Source organism: Podarcis erhardii (genome assembly GCF_964252035.2).
Source record: "Podarcis erhardii genome assembly, chromosome: 10".
Classification (NCBI taxonomy): domain Eukaryota; kingdom Metazoa; phylum Chordata; class Lepidosauria; order Squamata; family Lacertidae; genus Podarcis; species Podarcis erhardii.
The window spans coordinates 57,457,803-57,479,582 of record NC_138500.1 but is presented as its reverse complement, the minus strand read 5'-3'; the positions used below and the strand labels follow the sequence as shown (position 1 = coordinate 57,479,582).

General features: G+C 43.6%; 1 protein-coding gene across 1 annotated transcript in view; it reads right to left on the bottom strand.

Annotated features, from left to right (window-relative positions):
• Positions 1-4,079: 4,079 nt before the first annotated feature.
• The window catches only part of CPED1 (cadherin like and PC-esterase domain containing 1), a gene marked incomplete at its 5' end in the record, with an annotated part of 117,460 nt that continues 99,759 nt past the window's right edge, over positions 4,080-21,780 (bottom strand). The window contains 5 exons of the mRNA XM_081877864.1: positions 4,080-10,263; positions 13,397-13,543; positions 16,099-16,186; positions 17,639-17,740; positions 19,726-19,946. Coding sequence (XP_081733990.1) covers positions 10,036-10,263; positions 13,397-13,543; positions 16,099-16,186; positions 17,639-17,740; positions 19,726-19,946 — 786 coding nt within the window. The 3' untranslated portion in view covers positions 4,080-10,035. The remainder of the gene's footprint in view (positions 10,264-13,396; positions 13,544-16,098; positions 16,187-17,638; positions 17,741-19,725; positions 19,947-21,780) is intronic.

Here is a 21,780-nt window from a genome sequence, read left to right as displayed (position 1 = left end):
TGCAGCTAATTGGAAGCCCCTTCGGACATTCAGCTTCCAAAAATAGTTCGCAAACTGCAACAGTCACTTCTGGGTTTGAGGTGTTCGGGAGCCAAAACGTTTGAGAACTAAGCTGTTCAAAAACCAAGGTATGACTGTATTTGGGTGAGTCACTTTGTTGTAAGGAAGTCTCAGCATGCAGGCGTAAGAAGATAATAGCTGTGTGCACCTCCATAGATTTATAGCTCACGAAAAGCGATTCAGGCTTTATGTACATTGGTTGATTGGTTTGGGGATATATTTGTATCCTGCCCTTCAAAATCCTGAGGCAGTTTATAGCACAGTCTGAAACGTAAAGATAATAATAACTGAATGATGGAAACACAATACAGTGAAACAGAACAAAGCCTCTGAGTAGAATGCTCCCTCGAACTACTAAGACTTCATAAAATGTAAAATGCTTGCAGGTTACATAATTCTTGATTAATTTTCTTTGTTCAGGAGGATGCTAAGACTAAATTGCAGGACAGCAACTGACTGTAACTTAGGGCTCATTCGCACTTTTGTTTGTCCCGTGATTTCTGAGAGGTTCTTCTTTTGTCCTGCTGTCTTCCTCAGAAAATACCTGCTGTTTCCTGCTGAACTGGAACAATCTGCAGATTGGGGTTTGTTCTGATTCAGCAGTTGGCAGTGGGTTTTCCCAGGATAAGTTGCGGGACAGTAGAAAAACCTCTCAGACCTAGAAATCATAGAACTGTAGAGTTGGAAAGGACCACAAGGATCATCTAGTCCAACTCCTTGCAATGCAGGAATATTCTGCCCAACGTGGGGCTCAAACCCACAACTCTGAGATTATGAGTCTCACACTCTACCAACTGAGCTGTCATAGCACAAACTGAAGTGTGGATGAGCCCTTACTAATAGTGAATGGAAACACAGATGGATGAATACACCGAAACACAACACATCATTTACGGAAGTGTCAAGGTTAAAGCTAAGTGGGAAAACGGGATTTATTTAAGTTGCTTCATATTTAACACCGCTCTTGACATTCTTCAGTGGCAACAGGTTAAAACCTCCCTGCAGCTGCCTTGGGGAGTTAACTGAAGGAAGTCCTCCAATTCTGACATAAAATGATCCGCCGTGCCAGGCCACTCGTTTTCATTCAAAGAAAATAAAAAAGCCACCCTATCATTTTTAAAGCCTGGCTTCTGCAGTAAATTAACTTCTCGCTGTAGCACAAGCCGTCCAAATAGCTCCCGCAGGCATATTCCAAAGGCTCAAATGATTACATATAACTTGCACATCAAACTTTCAGTGGATGAATGCATTATTATTATTTTTTGTAATGTTAATGGAAGCTTCGGAGTCAGGAGTTTAATTTTTCATCTGTCGTCTTGGGTGCTATGGAAGTGCTTGTCAAGTCTTGGTGCTTCAAAGAGTACTTCTCAGGCCTGTCCCTCGGGACCAGTTCTACATCGGCTGCCACGTAGAGACCTCGTTCGCTTGTTCCTCTTGGCAACGGTGACCCTGTGGTAAGCTTCTTGTGTGCAGATTCTTGCCATCGGCTCTGGTGGATTCTTCTGCCCACAGCACCACAAACACCCTGAAGGAAATATAGGCTGTGCCTAAGCAAGCCGCCTCATATGATGTCCTCCTCACTTGGTAACAGCAACCACATGGAGAAATTGCTGTAAGGCTGCGTTCGTGAGGAGATGGTTTGCAACACTCACAGCCACCGTCTCTTCATACAATAATCAGGAGTGAAATATGAGATACTTTGCCCTCAGCTGAATAGCACAGTGTCTTCTTCCACTCAATCCTCCGCTTTGGCCAGCAATTGAGGTAACTTATCTCAGAGAATTAAGTATTTTTCTTCTTCTTAGCCGAGTACATTTTGGGCTCTTCAGCATGGCCAGCAAGTTGACCGTATTTACTTCAGATGTCTCCTGCCCACTGCAGCTGTTCTGGTTTCCAGAAGTCTTCACAGCTTTGACCACATATGGACCGTAAGGTCTCCACAGATATTCCAGATGCTTGCAAATAATGGCTTGAAACAGAGGGAGTGGTATCACATTGAGCAGCTAATTCTTCCTCTACACTTTGACAATTTCCCATTTGAGGATTCAGACTGTGAAGGTTCGCAACCATGACCTTATACCTTGGGTAGCAATGTTAAAGATATGGAAGCTAGGAGCTAGAAGGCACATTAAACCAAAGTTACAGGCGCAACAACAGACTCTTCAGGTGTGCTTTTTTTTAATAACAAGCATACAAAGCTAAAAATGAATGAACTGCAGCTAAAATACTATGTTCATTTTTCACATGGTCTAGTCTTTCCCCTGCCCACCCCCCTAATATTCTTCAGAGGGTCTCTTTTTCAGTCTTCAGAGAGTAGTGGGGGAGGCAGAAAAAGGTCCTCCTTTCCTTCCACTCTGCAGTCTTAATCTGAAATCTTAGGCGCAGCGCTGTGCCCAGAGCTCAGAAACTGCTCGCGCTAATGAAATGCCCTGTCGCAAAATGGGAGTTTCGAACACTGTTGGGAAGTCCAAGATATATTTTCTGACTAACCTTTTATCAGTGCTACGACGTATGTCATACAGGTATTGGTTCTGCTTAGGGTTGTACTGGACAGTACGTCTCCAACAAAGCACAACTAAAAGGGAGGCTTATAAACAAAAATAGTTTCTAAAGAAAGATGTCAGTTGTGAACCTGGCTGGAAGCTCTAGATCAGTGTTTCTCAAACTTGGGTCTCCAGCTATTTTCAGACTAAAGTTCCCATCATCCTTGTCCCCTGGTCTTGCTAGCTAGGGATGATGGGAATTGTAGTCCAAAACAGCTGGAGACCCAAGTTTGAGAAACACTGCTCTAGATACTAAGCCAAGAAATACATAGCCTGTCTATGGTAATTTAGTAGCAATGGAATCACCTTCGTAAGACCTAGAGACATTTCTTATTACTTCAGATATTTCTGGCATTCAATATAGGACTTGAGTCCTGACGCAAACTAAGGAACAATGGAAGATGAAATTCGTAATGTGGAATACAAAATCAAACCACATAACTGGAACTCAAACGTCAGCAATAGCACCCCACAGAATTTGTTGAGGTCTACCTATATTCATGACGGCATTGATCACTTGATCAGCTGTGCAGTTTTTCACTGATGCTTTTCCTTTGGCAAACGTTAGCAAATTTGCTTCATTTTGGCTGATATTCCGATGATTTGGAAATAATAATAACAATTAGACATAACATTGGCAAAGCTGTGTCTTTTGCCACTGTTATTTTACACTGGAAGTGCTCAATACAGGCCTGGATGATTGCAAGGGTAATTCAGTAGTGACCTCCACGGTTGTCATCTAATTAACTTCAAAATGAAGAGCTTTGATTCATCTTAAGTATTAAACGTCTGCAGTGCGGGCCAGTGAAATCCAATGCATTTCTACTTAAAACTAAGTCCCATTGTTAACTAGAACTTCATCCTATGAAGGTGTATACAGGATTGCAGTCTGCAGGTGCTTCTTTTAAAGTATTGGCTCTGTTGTTGTTATTTTCCTTTTTATCATCCATGAAAACTGCTGCCCCAAATAATTTGTCTTGTAATGTCTGGAATAGAAAGGTATTAGAGACAAGAGGTCACTCTGCTTATCGTTGTCTGGAGCTGAAGCTTGTATTAAGGAAGGAGTACGTGCATTTAAAGGATGCGGGTGGCGCTGTGGTCTAAACCACTTGGCCTCTTGGGCTTGCCGATTGGAAGGTCGGCAGTTCGAATCCCCGCAATGGGGTCAGCTCCCGTTGCTCGGTCCCAGCTCCTGCTAACCTAGTAGTTTGAAAGCACTTCAAAGTGCAAGTAGATAAATAGGTACCACTACGGCAGGAAGGTAAATAGTGTTTCCATGCGCTGCTCTGGTTTCGCCAGAAGCAGCTTAGTCATGCTGGCCACATGACCCGGGAAAAGTGAGATGAGCGCCACAACCCCAGAGTCATTCATGACTGGACTTAACTGTTAGGGATCCTTTACCTTTACCTTAGGCACATTTAAGGGAAATCATAAAATAAAAAGACACACTAATAAATTACTAAAAAAAGTTTCCGATTGATGGTCTGTTAAAATATTTGTGCTTTATTTATTCAACAACAACCATAAGTATACAGTTTTCAGATTGGACATACAGGTCTCCACATATTTTGCAATGACAGTAATGTACGCTGTATGCAATTGCAGATCTTAATAGCAGCAAGCAGTGCCATAAATCTCTTTTCCTGTGTTCTTAAAAAAAAAAGGTGTCCCATTGAAAATACTGAATATGTGAGTTCATAAAGAAACTATAATGTATGGTATAACAGTTGACAAGCCCATGGATATACAAACAAGTCACTGTAGGAGACATTCATGAAATTAATTTTTGCCTTGCTTGTTGGGACTTGGCTAAGGTTTACCCCACCGGATTCAATGGTTTCATTTCACTTGGAACAGCATTCTCTTGCTCTCAATTAAGCACTAAGTTTGGAGTTAAGTAGGAGCGTGTTTCAAGGGTAATTTTTCCTTCATCCCCATTTGGGTAATGTTACTGATTGCACACCTCTGGTAAATGGTGCAGAACAGTGAACACTGGCTAAACTCCATCTAATACAAATCTCAGGTCTCTGTCTTCCCTGGGGATCCCAATTTGCAGGAGGGAGCAAGTTCCCTAGCATGTTATGATGTGGCTGCGAGGCGTCTCTCATGCTGCCAACCTGCCACATGGGGATTCGAATCAATCTGCCTTGGCTGACCAATCAAAAGCCCCGAATGACCTCCTGAAATAATAATAATAACTTACTATTTATACCCTGCCGATCTCGCTGGGTTTCCCCAGCCACTCTGAGCAGCTCCCAACAGAATATTTAAAGCACGATAAAACATCAAACATTAAAAACTTCCCAGTACAGGGATGTCTTCAGATGTCTTCTAAAAGTCAGATAGTTGTTTATTCCCTTGACATCTGATGGGAGGGCATTCCATATGGCAGGTGCCACAACTGAGAAGGCCCTCTGCCTGGTTCCCTGTAACTTGGCTTCTCGCAGTGAGGGAACTGCCAGAAGGCCCTCAGAGCTGAACCTCTGTGTCCAGATGGGGGTGGAGACACTCCTTCAGGTATACTGGGCCAAGGCCTTTTAGGGCTTTCAAGGTCAGCACCAACACTTTGAATTGTGCTCAGAAATGTACTGGGAGCCAATGTAGGTCTTTTAGGACCAGAGATGCAGCCAGCAGAGTTGGCCAGAGAAAAGACTTCTTTCCTCTGGTCCCCTCCTGGACTATGCATACAGCCCTGGCTATGGGTCTCCAATAGTTTGGTCAACAACCTCTCTGCCATCCCTCATTTTCTTGCTCTCCAGATTTTGCCACTTGGTGGGTTTCCATAAAGTGCATGGCTCTGGACAGTGGTCAGCCCATGGTTAACAGGGCTGGGAAGAAATTTTAGTCACTAGCACAATTGGACCTGTGATTTTACCTTCCTCATTGCAATGCAATGGTTAGGACTATTAACATTTATTGTCTCAGCTTGGTAGCCATGGGAGAGGCATTGGGCAGCATCTATAGCTGGGTTAACCAGGTAATGGGTGCCCCACTTTCCTCAGAGGGAATTCCCTTAATGGATCTTGTGGTGGCACCTATGCCTGCAGCCCTAGCTCAGGGAGGGGCATTAGGTTGCTGAACCCCCAGGTTGCTAGAGGGGTGTAAGTGGGCAAGACATTCCAGCTAATTCCTCATATGTGAACATTGGCTAGCAGTCAGACCCATTTATATCAGGATCACCACCCCATGCCATGCCAAAGCTGTGTACTGTGTTGTGGCCAAGATAATTATTTCCCTATCAGTCTGGAAGCACAGTTTATCCACCTAGGCTCCTAAACCTGTCTCTGTGTCACAACCAGGTCAGAAGTCGGACAAATGGATTGAGAGCAGATATTTCATCTGTGAATGCCTTAAGTTGTTTGGAAGATTAGACACAGGCCTGAGACTGACAAAGCCCTTTCTAATCAGCAATGATTTTTCGAGGAGTGGAAGGGATCACCTTTCCTTGAAAGCTTGCAGGACCCTATTCCCATCTAAAGTGGCACAGATTGTACCAAGCAAAACGTATGCAAAATTCATATCAGCTACCCTTAACCAAGCAGAAGGTGTATATCCACAGAGGCAAAGCTCGTGTCTTAAATTTCTGTCTCCACTGACTATGGAAAAAAGTGTTCCTGAACTCATTGAAATAACTGCGAGCTGTTTTGGTGAAACGACTGCTTCACCCACGTGCAAATGGACTCTTTGGTCACACCAAATTGTGCTAATTCACTGTGGAATAATTTGGAAAAGTTGTTTACCCAAGAAGAAGTGTTAGAAGTTAGTTAGGGTTGCCATATTTCAAAAAGTGAAAATCCAGACACAGTCCCCCCCCCCCCAATCTAAAATAATAATGAAGTTTTAAAGGTATTTTGAAGGGAATTCATCAAAATCTACACTTCCGACAAGGGTATGGATTTTCTCAGACATTTCAGCAGTTTCTACCCGGACCCTTGTTTCTGATGGCCGAATGCCATATATGTCTGGGAAATTTTGGAAATATGGCAACCCTGTGTTAGTTGAACAGTTTCAGGGAACTAGTGACTAAAGGCACAACTTCATAACTTCATTGTGACCTATTGCCAATGAAATACTTCTGCATCATTTGAGTTCATTGGTTATGCTGGCTGGGACTGAGGGAAGCTGTGGTCCAAAATATGAGGAAGGTTATGCTAGAGAAAATTTTGAAATTTAAAAACTGAGTACCGCAATGTATTCTATAATTGGTCATGATGAAGACAGCACACAATAAAGGGATACTTTCTCCTGATCTCCTCACATACCAGGATGTGCATCAAACAAACAAACATTATCTCATGGAAATCTTGTACCACATAATACACTGATCAGACTCCTTTTCTACACATTTACTTTTATCACTGATGAGCAACTACTTATGAAAATATCTGGTCCACACTAATTATTACATTAAATGCCAGTGGGCTTTCATGCTATAGTGATAACTTCATATAAAAATATACGTATAAAAATATAGCCTGGGTCGCTTTCGAAACAGCAGCATCTGAGGAAAATTAAACACAATGTACTACAGCATAGGAAAACCATACAATGGTGATTATGCAGAAACTGCATTGCACATTTGCCAGCATGAACTATAACACGACCAAAATTCATCCTTAATAAAAAAGGAACCCGAGTCCCACTTTAATATTACTATGAATATAAACATCTTTGTATAAGCAACCCTCTCTAAGTTTTTGCTTCCATTGCAAGAAAACCCAGTCACAAGAAACCACATAATGTAGAAAAGAAATATATATATATAAAGAACACAATCAGAATTAATATTCAGAAATCTAAAGATAAAAGGTAGTGATTTTTAAGACTGTACAATAAAACAGGCCTGCTTTCCCCCCACAAACATACCTTTGGCCCTACTGCAGCATCTTTCATGCTGGAGTCAATGTATGAATTATTTCTGCAACAAATATGTATTTATTTCTTTAAGCCTACAATGAGAGGGAAATGGTGAGCTTGCAAATTGAATGCAAATAAGGGCAGGGCTTATTATATGTGCAAATTCTGAGGTCATCCACTGGGAAATGTGGAAATTGTCCCTTCATTTTATAGGTGTGATGGTTGGTGGCACACACTTGGCCGGATGAGGGGAGGCTGCCACTTGGGGTTTTCCAGAACTCTATGAGAAATTGCACATGCAATCTATGGACCTTCTGACTCATAGCAGGGTTCCAAATATCAGTTCAACAAGCTCTGCCTGTAATTTTTGGGTGCTGGAAGCATCCGCCATGCTGCTTCTGACCTTTGGGAGAGACTTCCAACATAGCACAGGAAGTCACAGTCATAAGCAAAACAGAGAGTTGATGTATTGTGATGGGTCAGACTGTGAGCCAGAAAGTCCTCTGTCCAAACTTGGTATCAGGCACTAACTCACTAGGTGGCTTTGGTAAAGCTTTGCTACAAGGTGTGACCGGAAAGTTCGGTGAATGGTCACAGAAATCGGACAGCGAGAAATATTTGAACATACATACCTTACAGGCCTTCAAAGTAGGCCCTCTCTGATACAATGCACCATTGACAATGTTTGTAGAACTGTTGGAAACTTCTGGAGAAGTCCTCTTTTCGTACTGCTTTCAGATCCCTCGTCACAGCAGCTTGGAGGTGTGAAATGTTGAAAAATCTGTGCCCTTTTAGTGCAGATTTCAATTTTGGAAAAATAAATAAATCTGGTGGGGCCAGATTGGGAGAATATGGCGGGTGGGACAACTCAGTAACCTCAGTAACGATTTCGCTCGGAATATGCAATTCTTCTGCCATCATTCGGACGGACAAGCACCGATCCCACATCAATAACTCACAAACTCTGTTGACATTTGTCGCTGTTCTGCTTGTCAGCGGTCTGACAGACGGAGGGTCATCTTCAATGGTTTGCCGGTTTCCACTTGGCAAATTGGCACTGGCCATTTGGTTTTTTGCCTACCTCGTAGCAAATCGTCACAACTCCTTGGTTTTGGCGGTTAGGTATTGGTAGGGGTATTGCTATGTAGATGTGTTGGGGGGGAGGAGCACCATCACCTCCCCCCAAATATGGAAGGGTAGTCTGGTAAAGGATTCCGGGGGGCGTTGCCTCGTCTGAAGCCTATGGAGGCCAGGGCCTAAAGCGCGCCCCTGATTGGTGACCCTGGGGGAGTACCTAGTTGATGTGCATCAGCAGGGCTCCCCCTGCTGGTGTTAACCCTTTCCGGTGTTCAAGCAAACAGGCTGAAGCCGGATAGTCTGATAGGACCAATGCCTAAGCCAATACCACTCTTACCTGTAACCAATAAAGTTGTGGCCAATTTTAGCCCATTAACCTTAAATAACTGTGTCCTGTGTCTTTATTCTTACTGGGGGGAGGCGGGAACTTGCCACGCAACTTCATCTCTGTACACAATTGTGAGCATTTCATGGGTTTCTGATGCCAATTGTATGCTAGAATATTTCTCACTGTCCAATTTCTGTGACCATTCACCATTCTGGTCACACCTTGTATTAGCTATTGTGCAATCCAAAACGTGCCAAGTCTCTGCTCCCTTTTTTAAAAAAATTGTTGTAAAGCTCCAATAAAACGAGTGGCTTCTCCATGGCTGCACACTTGTGGGTGTTTGGAGAAGTTCTCGTCTCGCATCCAAGAATAGTTCATAAATTAAGGAGGACCAAGAGGTACGAAACAACATATTTAGGGCAAAACTAGACGTGATGTGATTGGAGCACCCAAGGTCATTTTCTTGTTCAAAAAACAGCTGTGGGACATGTGTGCGATTTTAATTAGTGCTGCAATAGGGAGGTTAAGTTAACTTGCAGCTCAGATCTAAAGCAACCTGCCTACAGGGTAATTTGGACAAGAAAATGATTTCACAATCTCCAGTCATGGCACTCCCATGTCGTGTCTGCGTTGGCCCTTAGGACTACAGGACCTGTTTGCCATCATTACCTAAGTGCAAATGCTAGAAATGGACATCTGGTTCTATAGATGAAGATGTGATGCCTGTTCTTAAGTGCATATTCTTGTACTACTATTTTGCTATGCCATAAAACTCTTCAAAATGGAATGAGATTTGTTTCACCGGCAATATAGCATTCTAATCCGTACCTAAACTTGAGCAACATATATCACATCCTATATAACATTACATTTACTTAGCTTACAACTGTTTAAACATTTGGCAATATTTCAAGTAACGTCTCCCCCTCCCTTTGCCCTCACTGCCATTTCTCGTGCTTCTCTGTCTCCCATTCTGAAACCACAGATACATGTGGACACATCTTGATTTTATAAGGCTTTGCGGAAAGTGCCACATGTCTTGAGTTATGCTGGTATGTTCAGCCACTCAGAGAAGTGTGTAAAAAAAATAATAGCCAAATCTGGTATGGCCTGTGTATCGCCACATGGGAAAGAGAGGAGGCTGGAACCAGGCACTTCAGCCGAGCAAAGTTACATTCCAAGAACCTTCCTGTCATTTGCACAAATGCGGCTGAGGAGGATTTCTGAATACACTTGGTTTATCGGACCTCGCACATGATAAGGGGATTGAGAATTTGAGGCATAGGCTTGCAGTTTCATCAGGTTGTTTTGGCTGTTGAAAAATTTGCCCAGAGCATAGGGCCTCGATAAAATCATTGCCATGGGAGAGCTTCCTTCAGAAGCTTTAGATTTCACCACCTGAAAAAGAAAGAAAATGTCCTTGTGAAACTTTCACACGGGTGCTTCAGGGTAACAGAATGCAGCACCCATTTAAGCTATGGATGAATTGCGGAGGGATAGCTAGATTCTATTTCTGCTTTATTTTGGATTAGCCTCATAGGCTGATTAACTTCTTTCTGGAGCCTGATTGGTCTTCTCCTGCAAGCCAATCAGTTGTTGCATTTTAGGATCCCACCTGCCTATTGTTCTAGGATCCAAGCTTAGTATATAACAGCATTTCATATCGGCTATAAATAATTCGTCCTAACAAACCCTGACTCCCCTCCAGGGAGCTCTCAGCCGCAGAGTCTCCACACACCGCCATCTACAAAACAGTTCGTGATAATTTTGATGCATGGAACGTCATCGCCCGTGTTGTCAAGTAGCATTGCTTGAGCTTCAGGGCTCAGAGACCTGCTGCCGCTATCGCTTTTCACTTCTGAGCAACTTGAGCGTTTTGACGTGACTGCAGATTGACCTGCCTCCTCTAATTCTTCAACTGTTTCATTTTGAAATGCTCCATGACTGATAATCTCTGAGTGCACCGTCCTGCTTTTCACAGCAGGGATCATTCTGGTTGAAGTCAAACACCTGAAACCAAACCAGCTGACGCAGCTGCTTCTCCTCTTCCTTTCATTTCAGCGCATCAGCTCCAGACAAAACAATATGTTGATGTGCTTTGAAGTGCTATCCCATTGAGGCTCCTCTAAGAAGCAGAGTGGTTCCATGATATGTTAACTCTGAGGTTTGTATCCAATGGAGACGCTTGCCTCAGCAAAAAAGGGCTTCCACTAGCACAAATCAGGGTCCAATCTACATTTCCCAGACATAGCTGGTATTCATCCCTCATAAACAGCGTCCTGGTAGAAATCACTGAAATGTCTGGTGAAACCCAAACGTATGGCAGCCCATGTCGGACGTGTAGATTTTGGCAAATTTCAACAACTTTGCCTGAAGCTCAAACTTTTGTGTCCAGATTTTGAAAGCAACCCTGTGCTTTCTCCCATACTGCTCCAGAGGGCCCCCAAACTCTCAGGAGCAGCTTTGGGGGTGACAACATGGGGCTTAGCAGGATAGAGGTGATCAGCTGGCAATGGGTATTCTAACTTGCGCAGATGGAAAGGCATTCCTCAAAAATATCGGAGGATCAGCCTTAAATGTCGAAGGTACTTTCCATGTCTTTTAGATGGGCTAAATGGCAGTTTAAGAGATGGCCAACTTTTGTCTTCTTGAGGGAATGTTCTATTCTCCAGACATGGTTTGAGGGCCAGGAGCACAGTTTGCCACAATAAACTGACCCCCACCCCCAAGAGGTCAGGTTCCATGACCAATTTGGTGCCATCTAGCATAATTAAGGTCTTCATTATGGAGCACGTTATACTGCGTAGAAGTATGAACCAAATCCAATACGGATATGTCACCCTGAAGTTTGTCATATCTGCCCTTGAAAGCATTATTCTTTTCTCCCTGAGTAAAACTGCTGGAACGACATTTTACCTGGTTTAATATTTAGCAGGGCCATAAAAGACCAGATAAAATTACAAGGGGGAACTGCCCACCGGCTATTTCTGATTGCAAGCAAAGTGCTGTAATGTACGCAGAGAGGTTGCTTAATGTACTTTAAATGGTATCTTTGGGGAAATCTCAAATCTCTTTGCGATTAGCACCTGCCGAGGGAAAGAAGTGTGCAAATGCATGCGGATAGAGAGGTCTGCTGTAGGGATCTGCAGCTCAAGATACAGATCAGCCCGGTGCTGACAGAATCTCTCAATGCACCTTCTCAGTTCAGTGAGCACAAGCTATCCCATGGAGGGCACAAGCACAAACTCTCCATCCCTGGTCCCTCATTCTGCATTTCTATGCGTGCTTACTCATGGGAAAGTCAATGGGGCTTACTAGTAAGTGCATTTAGGGATGCAGCATAACGTCTGAAGCCCTAGTGTGGGTTGCTTTGGTGTGCTTGCATTGCAAATCTTTGCACCAAAGCTTGACAAAATGTTGTTGTTTAGTCGTTTAGTCGTGTCCGACTCTTCGTGACCCCATGGACCAGAGCACACCAGGCACTCCTGTCTTCCACTGCCTCCCGCAGTTTGGTCAAACTCATGCTGGTAGCTTCGAGAACACTGTCCAACCATCTTGTCCTCTGTCACCCCCTTCTCCTTGTGCCCTCCATCTTTCCCAGCATCAGGGTCTTTTCCAGGGAGTCTTCTCTTCTCATGAGGTGGCCAAAGTATTGGAGTCTCAGCTTCAGGATCTGTCCTTCCAGTGAGCACTCAGGGCTGATTTCCTTAAGAATGGATAGGTTTGATCTTCTTGCAGTCCATGGGACTCTCAAGAGTCTCCTCCAGCACCATAATTCAAAAGCATCAATTCTTCGGCGATCAGCCTTCTTTATGGTCCAGCTCTCACTTCCATACATCAGTACTGGGAAAACCATAGCTTTAACAATACGGACCTTTCTTGGCAAGGTGATGTTTCTGCTTTTTAAGATGCTGTCTAGGTAAATCTCTCACTTGACAAAATATAGCCCTCTAATTGGCTCAAGGCCCCTCGGCACCACCGTCCCAGCAGGGAGCAGGAAGGAACCATGAGGCTCCTGGATGGGTGCTGAAAAACATCTGCCCCAGTTGGGGTGCAGGGTGGGGCAAAGCCAATGTCCATGCTCCCAGCTTGCTAGCGGGATCCACAAAAGCAGCTTAGGGTTAGTTCAGACAGCAGTTGGGACGTCCGAAGGCCATGGCAAACTAGAGATGCTCTATTCACAATACAGTGGTACCTCGGGTTACATATGCTTCAGGTTACATACGCTTCAGGTTACAGACTCTGCTAACCCAGAAATAGTACCTTGGGTTAAGAACTTTACCTCAGGATGAGAACAGAAATCGTGCTCCTGAGGCGCGGCAGCAGCAGGAGGCCCCATTAGCTAAAGTGGTGCTTCAGGTTAAGAACAGTTTCAGGTTAAGAACAGACCTCTGGAATGAATTAAGTACTTAACCCGAGGTACCACTGTAATGTTGTGGCCTTGTTTAGCCCCCCCCCCTTATTGCTCCCCAATCTTGCTTTGGCATGGGCACCCTTGGTTAGCGTCAAGGATTAAATGACAAGCAATTACCTCGTGAAAATGGCACCCACACTTCCCTTGCAAAAACTCCTTGTACCGTCCCATGGTAATAATAAAAGTATCAACCACTTCGAAGCCATATTGCTTTGCAGTGTTCAAAATAGCTTGGTTTTCCTTCCACAGATCTCGCACTTCGGCCTGCAATTGAAATCAAGTCATCTCATATTATCTCATTTATCCAGCTTTTGGTTAAATCAAGACATGTTATCATTGGGACAGTAAGCATATGGATATTATGTACAGGTGTTGGGCTGGAGAAAAGATAACCTTAATTCTTGAGTTATTTGATCAGTGTTTCCCCCAGCAAATAGTTAAGCTCAAACATGTATTTCTTCAAAAGAGAGGAACAGAGGGGGAAATATTGTGTCCCTTAGATGTCACACCTTTTAAAATAACTGAACCCCAAACTTACAGATGTGCACAAATGAGAAGGTGCAAAAAGTGCTGTGCTCCAGTGTGGCAGTTTGGGACTAGAAACAGAATTCTACCATACCACATTGCATGCATTTAAACAATTTTCTAATTTTTTATTTTTATTTTTATTATTTTATTATGTTATTTATTTGGTTGATTTTTATTTTTTTATTTTTTTATTTTATTTATTTGAATGATTGATTTCTTCATCCGATGATCACAGGATGGTTTACAACATAAAAACACAAAAATACATACCATAGTAACAAATGAAAGCCATACCCACCCCCGACAGTTTAAAAGGCCACAGTCTGTTTAATTAGCCAAAAGCCTGGGAGAATAGATTTAATACATTTGGTATATAAAGCTGTTCTACAGTAACAAATGCATAGATGGTACATAGCCTGAAAGCCATAGATGATAATAATTGTATGGTACAGTATAAACATGTTTTTATTTTGGTGGTTGACAGAATGGATGAAGGGGCTTAAATTGTGGATACAAACTATCCCTAGAACCTGTTTTCAATGCCAAGGCTCAACTCTGAAACACTTGATGTCAGAAAATATGAACGGGCCTCTAGACGGGTGCAAAGTACATTTCTTTAATCACTGAATATTCATAGAGGGGTTGCTCAACAGGATTTAAGGGAAAGGGCTTCCAAACCAGGCCAAACACTAACCCCTTCTGGCCAAGTGTTTAGATTTAAAGCCAATTTAGGGAGCCTCATTAAAATTAAGGTACAGTGCTGCTACTGTCTGTTTGTGAATTTATAGTTTGTTTATTTGACTGTATGTTTGTTTATCTGATTGTATGTTTGTCTGTTGGTTTGTTTGCTTTCCTGGCATAAATTTATCTATTTTAAAACAATAATGATATAAGATATACAGTTAAAAATAAAATAAAATAAAATAAAGGTACAGTGGTACCTTGGTTGTCAAACTTAATCCGTTCCGGGGTCCTTTCGACTCCCGAAACCATTCAAAAACCAAGGCGCGGCTTCTGATTGGCTGCAGGAAGCCGCAGAAGCCATGTTGGACGTTCGGCTTCCGAAAAAGGTTCACAAACCGGAACACTCACTTCCAGGTTTGCAGTGTATGGGAGCTGATTTGTTCGAGAGCCAAGCCGTCCAACAACCAAGGTACCGCTGTATTAGTAATACCAAAACATGCAGCACCATCTAGCTCAGTAAGTAGAGCAGGAGACTCTTAATCTCAAGGTTGTGGGTTCAAGCCCCACATTGGGCAAAAAGATTCCTGCATTGCATTGGACTAGATGACCCTCGTGGTCCCTTCCAACTCTACAGTTCTACAATTCTACGTGTTTAGGATGAGGCATAAAACATAACCTGGCAAAATATAATGTTGTACGGGCATAGCAGCTGTGCTCGACAGGAACATGACCCACCATACTTCTGAGGAGCAACGTGTCAACAATGACCGCTCCCCGCATAAAACGGGGATCGGGAGCGGCTCCATCAACACAGGCTTGGCTTCGCCTTCCCCCAGGTGGGATACCTAGAGATCTCCGCCTACCTCAGTCAGTTGTCCAATCCCACCTGGAGGAAGCGTTGCTAAGGAGACCAGGCCAGGTAGGGGAGGGGCTACATGCCCACACAATAGAGGGAGGATCTTTCCTGGGAATCCTCACTTGGCTCCAGAGCTTCTCCCACCCTACCCACCCTCAGTTAAGTCTTATTTTGCAGGTTAACTTTTCTTCACAGGTATGCGGGCGCTGCTACATCAAGGTCGCTGTTAAAGGGCCGGAAAGGAATTCCCCTGCATTGGCAGGTTTTGCCTTTCCCGTAGCAAAATGTCACAACTTTGGCGGTATCAGGCCTTGGGCGGAATCCTTTAGTCTATCTTCCTCTTTGCAGCGGCGATACCAGGGTTCCCCGTTAAAGGGGTTTCTGAAGGGAGGCTTTGACCGTACGCCGAAAGGTCGTCATTGCTCTCCCCTGCGGCGGCATAACGGGGGCGGCCATCTCTGCTTGAACATATGTTCTCCAGAGCCGGCCCATCCCCCCCCCCCCACTGGATAACCCTGATGTTCCCTAGATCCCCGGTTGGGGACTGGGGAGGGATAACGCCCAATGCCTAAGCCAAAGTCTACCCACATCTGAAATATAATAAAGTTGTGGCCAATTTAATCCCATAGCACGTTGTCTTGAGTCGTTATTCCACATGATGGGGGGGGGGTGCTCGGGATCTGGGGACTCCGCCTGTCCACGCAAAAGAAAATTGCAAACCCATCCTAACGGAGAAAAAAATGTAACCTACTGGTGACAAGAAATGCACTCCATCCACTGGCAGGTGAAAGCCCATTCCCAGGGATTTTATCACTACCAGGATATTTGACAGATTCGCCCTGTGGATCAAATGAAATAAAACACACACATTTTATTTACAGATATATAAAACTGACGTACCATAAGCACCTCTTACTTTTGTCTCCGTTTCGTATAATGTCCCATACAATGCAGAATCAGATAAAATGATGTCTGTTTGTTTTTTCTGGGAGCAGCCAGTTTGATACTGAGAATATGAGCTATCAAAAGTTTAGCACAGGGTTCGCGAGCCCTTGGCTATCACCACGATACATTCCGGATCATGTTTTGTCAGTGAATTGTAGCTCATTTTGGTGAGTAGGGTTTTTTTTTTCATTTTAATCTGTCTGGTATTTGTGTGACACCTTCCCAGCAACCAAAGTGAGCTCAAAATGGCTTACGATAGTAGCAAAGCACTGACAAATGAAAACATGCCCTAATACAAAAAACTGATGAGTTATGCAGAGTTGGAAAATTGACACATAAACTATGTGAGAAAGACAATTGTAACTTCAAGGAAGACTGGGAACTTTTTACAAGGTATTTAAAAAAACAACAAAATGACATGGACTCCTTGGCAGGTTTTGAATAAACATCCACAAATTTATTAATAGAATATATGACAGATAAGGTACAAACTTTAACATGCAGAGAATAATATGTGCAAAGAAATCAGAGAGGGGAGCTGAGGGAAGTCTTTGGTGAGGGGGAGAGGGAGGGATAAAAAGGGGGAAAATAATGTAATTGATTATTTGGATTGATAATTTGTTCTGCTGAAATTGTCTAATAAAAATATTTTTTAAAAAAACAAACAAACATGCCCTAATACAAAAGAAATGCATGTCATTCCATAATTCACAGGCTAAAAATGAAGCTTGCAAGAGGACAGAGATGGAGACAGTGACATAGCATGGGTTGCCAGTGCCCGGGCCACATGAAGGGGGTACGTATGCACATTCCACTGTCTAACGGCATCGCCATCACCCAGCAGATCACAGCCCTAGAGCTGATAAAAGAAGAGTTGTTCTGTTGTCTGGAGAGGGAAGGTTGGCATATGTCCTGATTTTCCCAGAATACTGCAGCCTGCAGCAACGTCCAACAACTTTGGGCAAAAAAAGAGCTCAACAACTTTTCTCACCAGATTTTCACCGTTTGAAATATGGCAACCCTAGAAGAGGTCACTTCCCGGTTCGCATGTAGAAACCCATTTTCAACTGAAGCACACAGTTGTATTGAGGCAGCACAGGGTGTTGAAATTTTGCACCCCTAACAATTTTGCGCCCAGGGCAACCGCTCCTATGGCCTCCCCCCATGCTCTACCACTGCACAGAGCACTAGGAAAGGTATTGAAATCCTCTGGAAGAATGGGCTCTGTGCCGATGACTGCCGGAAAACCTTCTAGGCATGGAGAACTCATCATGTGAATTGAAGTGGAAGTTATTTTACAGTTTGGTGCAAGAACAGCAACGAAAGACTGTAGCGTGGACACTTACCGCTTCAGCACTTTTTGAATAATATGTAAGTGGTTGAAATTGAGCCATTGGACACCACCGACAACTAATATAGTCTGGTCTGTGTTCTCTAGCGGCTGTGATCTGGAATAAAGAAGAAAGCCAAAACTGCAAAATATACCCTGCCGCAGAATCAGAACAGATGGCAAGCACTGACTTCAGCCAACCCTACAGGCCATTCCTGGCCACAAATGGCTGATGTCATTTAAAGTTACATAAGCTTAAAGAAATTAGAGACATATTAAGTAGTTATACTTTTTCTCATTTTCATTTTGCACAAATCTAGATATATATTTGGCAAAGGCAGCACACACACACACATATTGTCAGGGAAGAGAATTTCAGCATTGTGCCAAGATATCAGCATTGGACTGGAATTCGAAGGAGGTTATAGGGTGACCTCTTCACAATCTTCTCTTTTGCTCAGTGTGCAAAAATACCCATGGAATACTACTGACATAAAGGGGGCATGAAGAAGAAGAAATAATCTGTGTCAGATGATACATCACTAAGAGGCAGAGTGTGATGTACAGCTCAGGACCGCAATACCTCAAGGACCGCCCGTTTCCATATGAATCTACCTGGACCCTGAGATCACTTTCTGAGGCCCTCCTTCATGTGTCTCCTGCTCGAGAGGTCCAGAGGGTGGCAACATGAGAACGGGCCTGTTCTGCAGTGGCTCCCCATCTGTGGAATGCTCTCCTTAGGGAAGTTTGCCTGGAGCCTACATTATACACCTTTAAGCGCCAGGCAAAAACATTCCTTTTTAACCAGGCCTTTGGCTGATTTGATTTACATTCTATGCCCTTCTAAAATTGGGCTCTCTTCTGTGGGGAGGGTGTTATTGGGTTGTTGTTTTTATTCTGATTATATATGTCATGATCTTTTCTGTGAACAGCCCTGAGACTCCCAGGTATAGGGCAGAATATAAATTCAATAAAAAAAATTAATAATATAGACCTAGAGACGCGGGTGGCGCTGTGGTCTAAACCACAGAGCCTAGGGCTTGCCGATCAGAAGGTCAGCGGTTTGAATCCCCATGATGGGGTGAGCTCCCGTTGCTCGGTCCCAGCTCCTGCCCACCTAGCAGTTCGAAAGCACATCAAAGTGCAAGTAGATAAATAGGTACCGCTCCGGCGGGAAGGTAAACGGTGTTTCCGTGTGCTGCTCTGGTTTGCCAGAAGTGGCTTAGTCATGCTTGCCACATGACCTGGAAGCTGTCTGCGGACAAACGCCAGCTCCCTCAGCCAGTAAAGCGAGATGAGTGCGCAACCCCAGAGTTGTCCGCGACTGGACCTAACGGTCAGGGGTACCTTTACCTTTACCTTAGAGGCAGTTACTGAAGCTCTGCATTAAGTAATCAGGACTGCCAACTTGCCTGCCCATTGAGGGGTCTCAGCATCATGTGATGTGTCCCACCAACGCTCTTGTGTTGGCAGTGGGGGATGGGGTGCATGGAGGGTGATCTTCACCCTCCGAACATCCCGTGGATATACGCCAATGCTTGCCCATGCTCGCCTGGTGTCAGAGGATGGTGGCCCCCTCAAAAAAAATTGGGGGGCTCAGCTCCCTGCCCACAAATATTGAGGGGGCCAAAGCCCCTTCTGCCCCCTATAGTTGGCACCCTAAGTAGTAATTCCTTCTCATCAATACAATAATTGACTAAAACGTCTCCAAGGGACTCAGAACCTCTCACAAATTCCTTCCCTCTTGTGGCTAGAGCAGGGGTCAGCAAACTTTTTCAGCAGGGAGCCAGTCCACTGCCCCTCAGACCTTGTGGGGGGCCGGACTATATTTTGAAAAAATAATAATGAGTGAATTCCTATGCCCCACAAATAACCCAGTGATGCATTTTAAATAAAAGCATACATTCTACTCATGTAAAAACATGCTGATTCCTGGACCGTCCGAGGGCCGGATTTAGAAGGCGATTGGGCTGGATCCAGCCCCCAGGCCTTAGATTGCCTACCGATGGGCTAGAAAATGCTGGCATAGAGACACTGGATGCAAGGAAATCAAGTGAATCGCTGTCAAAAACGATACCTTGGGAAACAGACGCTCTATCATACCTGAGTAGCAGCTGCTTGAGAGCCTCTTCAAAGGTTGGTCTTTGCTTTACGTCAATCCAAAACTGGGGGTAATAGGAGTAGCTGATAAAAGTGTCCCTGTTGTTCACGTTATGATAGAACTTCATGTCATGAGCCTTTTGCCATTCTTGGAGAGTCTCGTTCACTCTCTCTATTAAGTAATACATCATCCCTCTGTTGGTGGAATCGCCAATGAAAAGAACCTTTAAGGGCGAAAAAGCATATCGCAGCATTTCATGTTCTCAAGTTTGCAGGCATCTGCGGAACGAAAGCAGCTTAAATCGAAGCGCTTTTGCTCAGCCGAGAGGCTATTTATTTGTTTTCTTATAGTCAATGAATTTCTACACCACCGGTTGTCATAAATAACCTCCGGGCCGTTTGCGCGTAGAAAATCATTAAAGGGACAAAACGCAATGACACCATGAAACCAATACTAACATCTGTAGGAAGCCAACAACAAAAAGCAGTACCCCGTTACAAGTGGACAACATTGATCAGGTACTTTCAAATACTTAGGGGGAAATACACCACATATAAACGACATCAACCTGCCTGCTGCAGGTATTTGTAGGTATTTGTGTTCCACTTCTAATTCTGGCAAGGCTAACAAGTCGCTAGAAGCATCCATGTTATGTAGAAAGACAGGAAACTGACTTATACCAAAGTGTAATCTACACACATATGAAAACCATTATGAAAATGCTATTTTTTTAAAAAAAAAGAAGCAGCATTTTTAAAAAATACATTTAATTTTCCATAAGGCTCACCATCGCCATCTAGTGTTGCGTTGTATATTGCACATAAAGGTAAAGGGACCCCGACCATTAGGTCCAGTCGTGGCCGACTCTGGGGTTGCGGCGCTCATCTCGCTTTATTGGTCGAGGGAGCCGGTGTACAGCTTCCAGGTCATGTGGCCAGCATGACTAAGCCGCTTCTGGCGAACCAGAGCAGTGCATGGAAATGCCATTTACCTTCCCGCTGGAGCGGTACCTATTTATCTACTTGCACTTTGACGTGCTTTCAAACTGCTAGGTTGGCAGGAGCTGGGACCGAGCAACAGGAGCTCACTCCGTCGCGGGGATTCAAACCGCTGACCTTCTGATTGACAAGTCCTAGGCTCTGTGGTTTAACCCACAGTGCCATAAAGCACATTTAAAACGTTTTATTTGCAGCTGTATAGCTGAGTCCCAAGTCTACATAGTCTGGGATTGGCCTGCCAAGCTTTCAGGCTGGAGTTTTTCCCAGTCCTACACAGAGATTGAACTTCTGATTTTCAGCAAGCAGAGCAGATACTCTGTTGTTGAGTTATTCCCCCCGCCCAACCGAGCTAGGGCTCTTCACGTGTTTTGTGATCTGTAACTGTGCTTTGCCCTTAACACAAAGCAAGTGGGAAAGAATGGCAATTAATTACCATTCAATTTCAACTAAAGAATGTGCGATAATTATGGTCTTGGTCAAGATATTGCCCAGCATTATAGCACTGGACAGCTCTGTTGGAAAATGACCACAAGCTAAAATTTAAACTATTTGACAGTTGCCTAGTGTAGAAGGAAGTCTGTGCTTTTTGCTGCAAGGACCAAGCATGGAAATATCTCATTATGTCTATAAAATGGGATTAAATCATGGAATTAATTAGACAGGTATCATAAATCAGGCACAGTTAAGAGATTTACAGCAGAATCTAACCGCATCTACTCAGAAGTAGGTCCTACTGAGTTCAAACTTTCTCCCAGGTAAGTATGTTTTAGATTGCACCTTTAACTCTAAAATGCTCCTTTAGGTAAAAGTATACAAGTTCCTGTTTAAACAGGTGTATTGTAAGACCGTTAGTAAATATTGTCTTTTTAATATTTCGTGTTCTTATATAATACATCGCTGAGGGCGTTTTATTACAGCAGTAAAATGTGAATTGCTTTCTTACCATAATAAATAATATGTATGCTTCATCACCTTTCACTTAAAATGTAATTGTGCAATTAGGTATACCTAGTTATCTGAACAACTACTTATTATTCATGACCTGTTCCTCACTTCAAC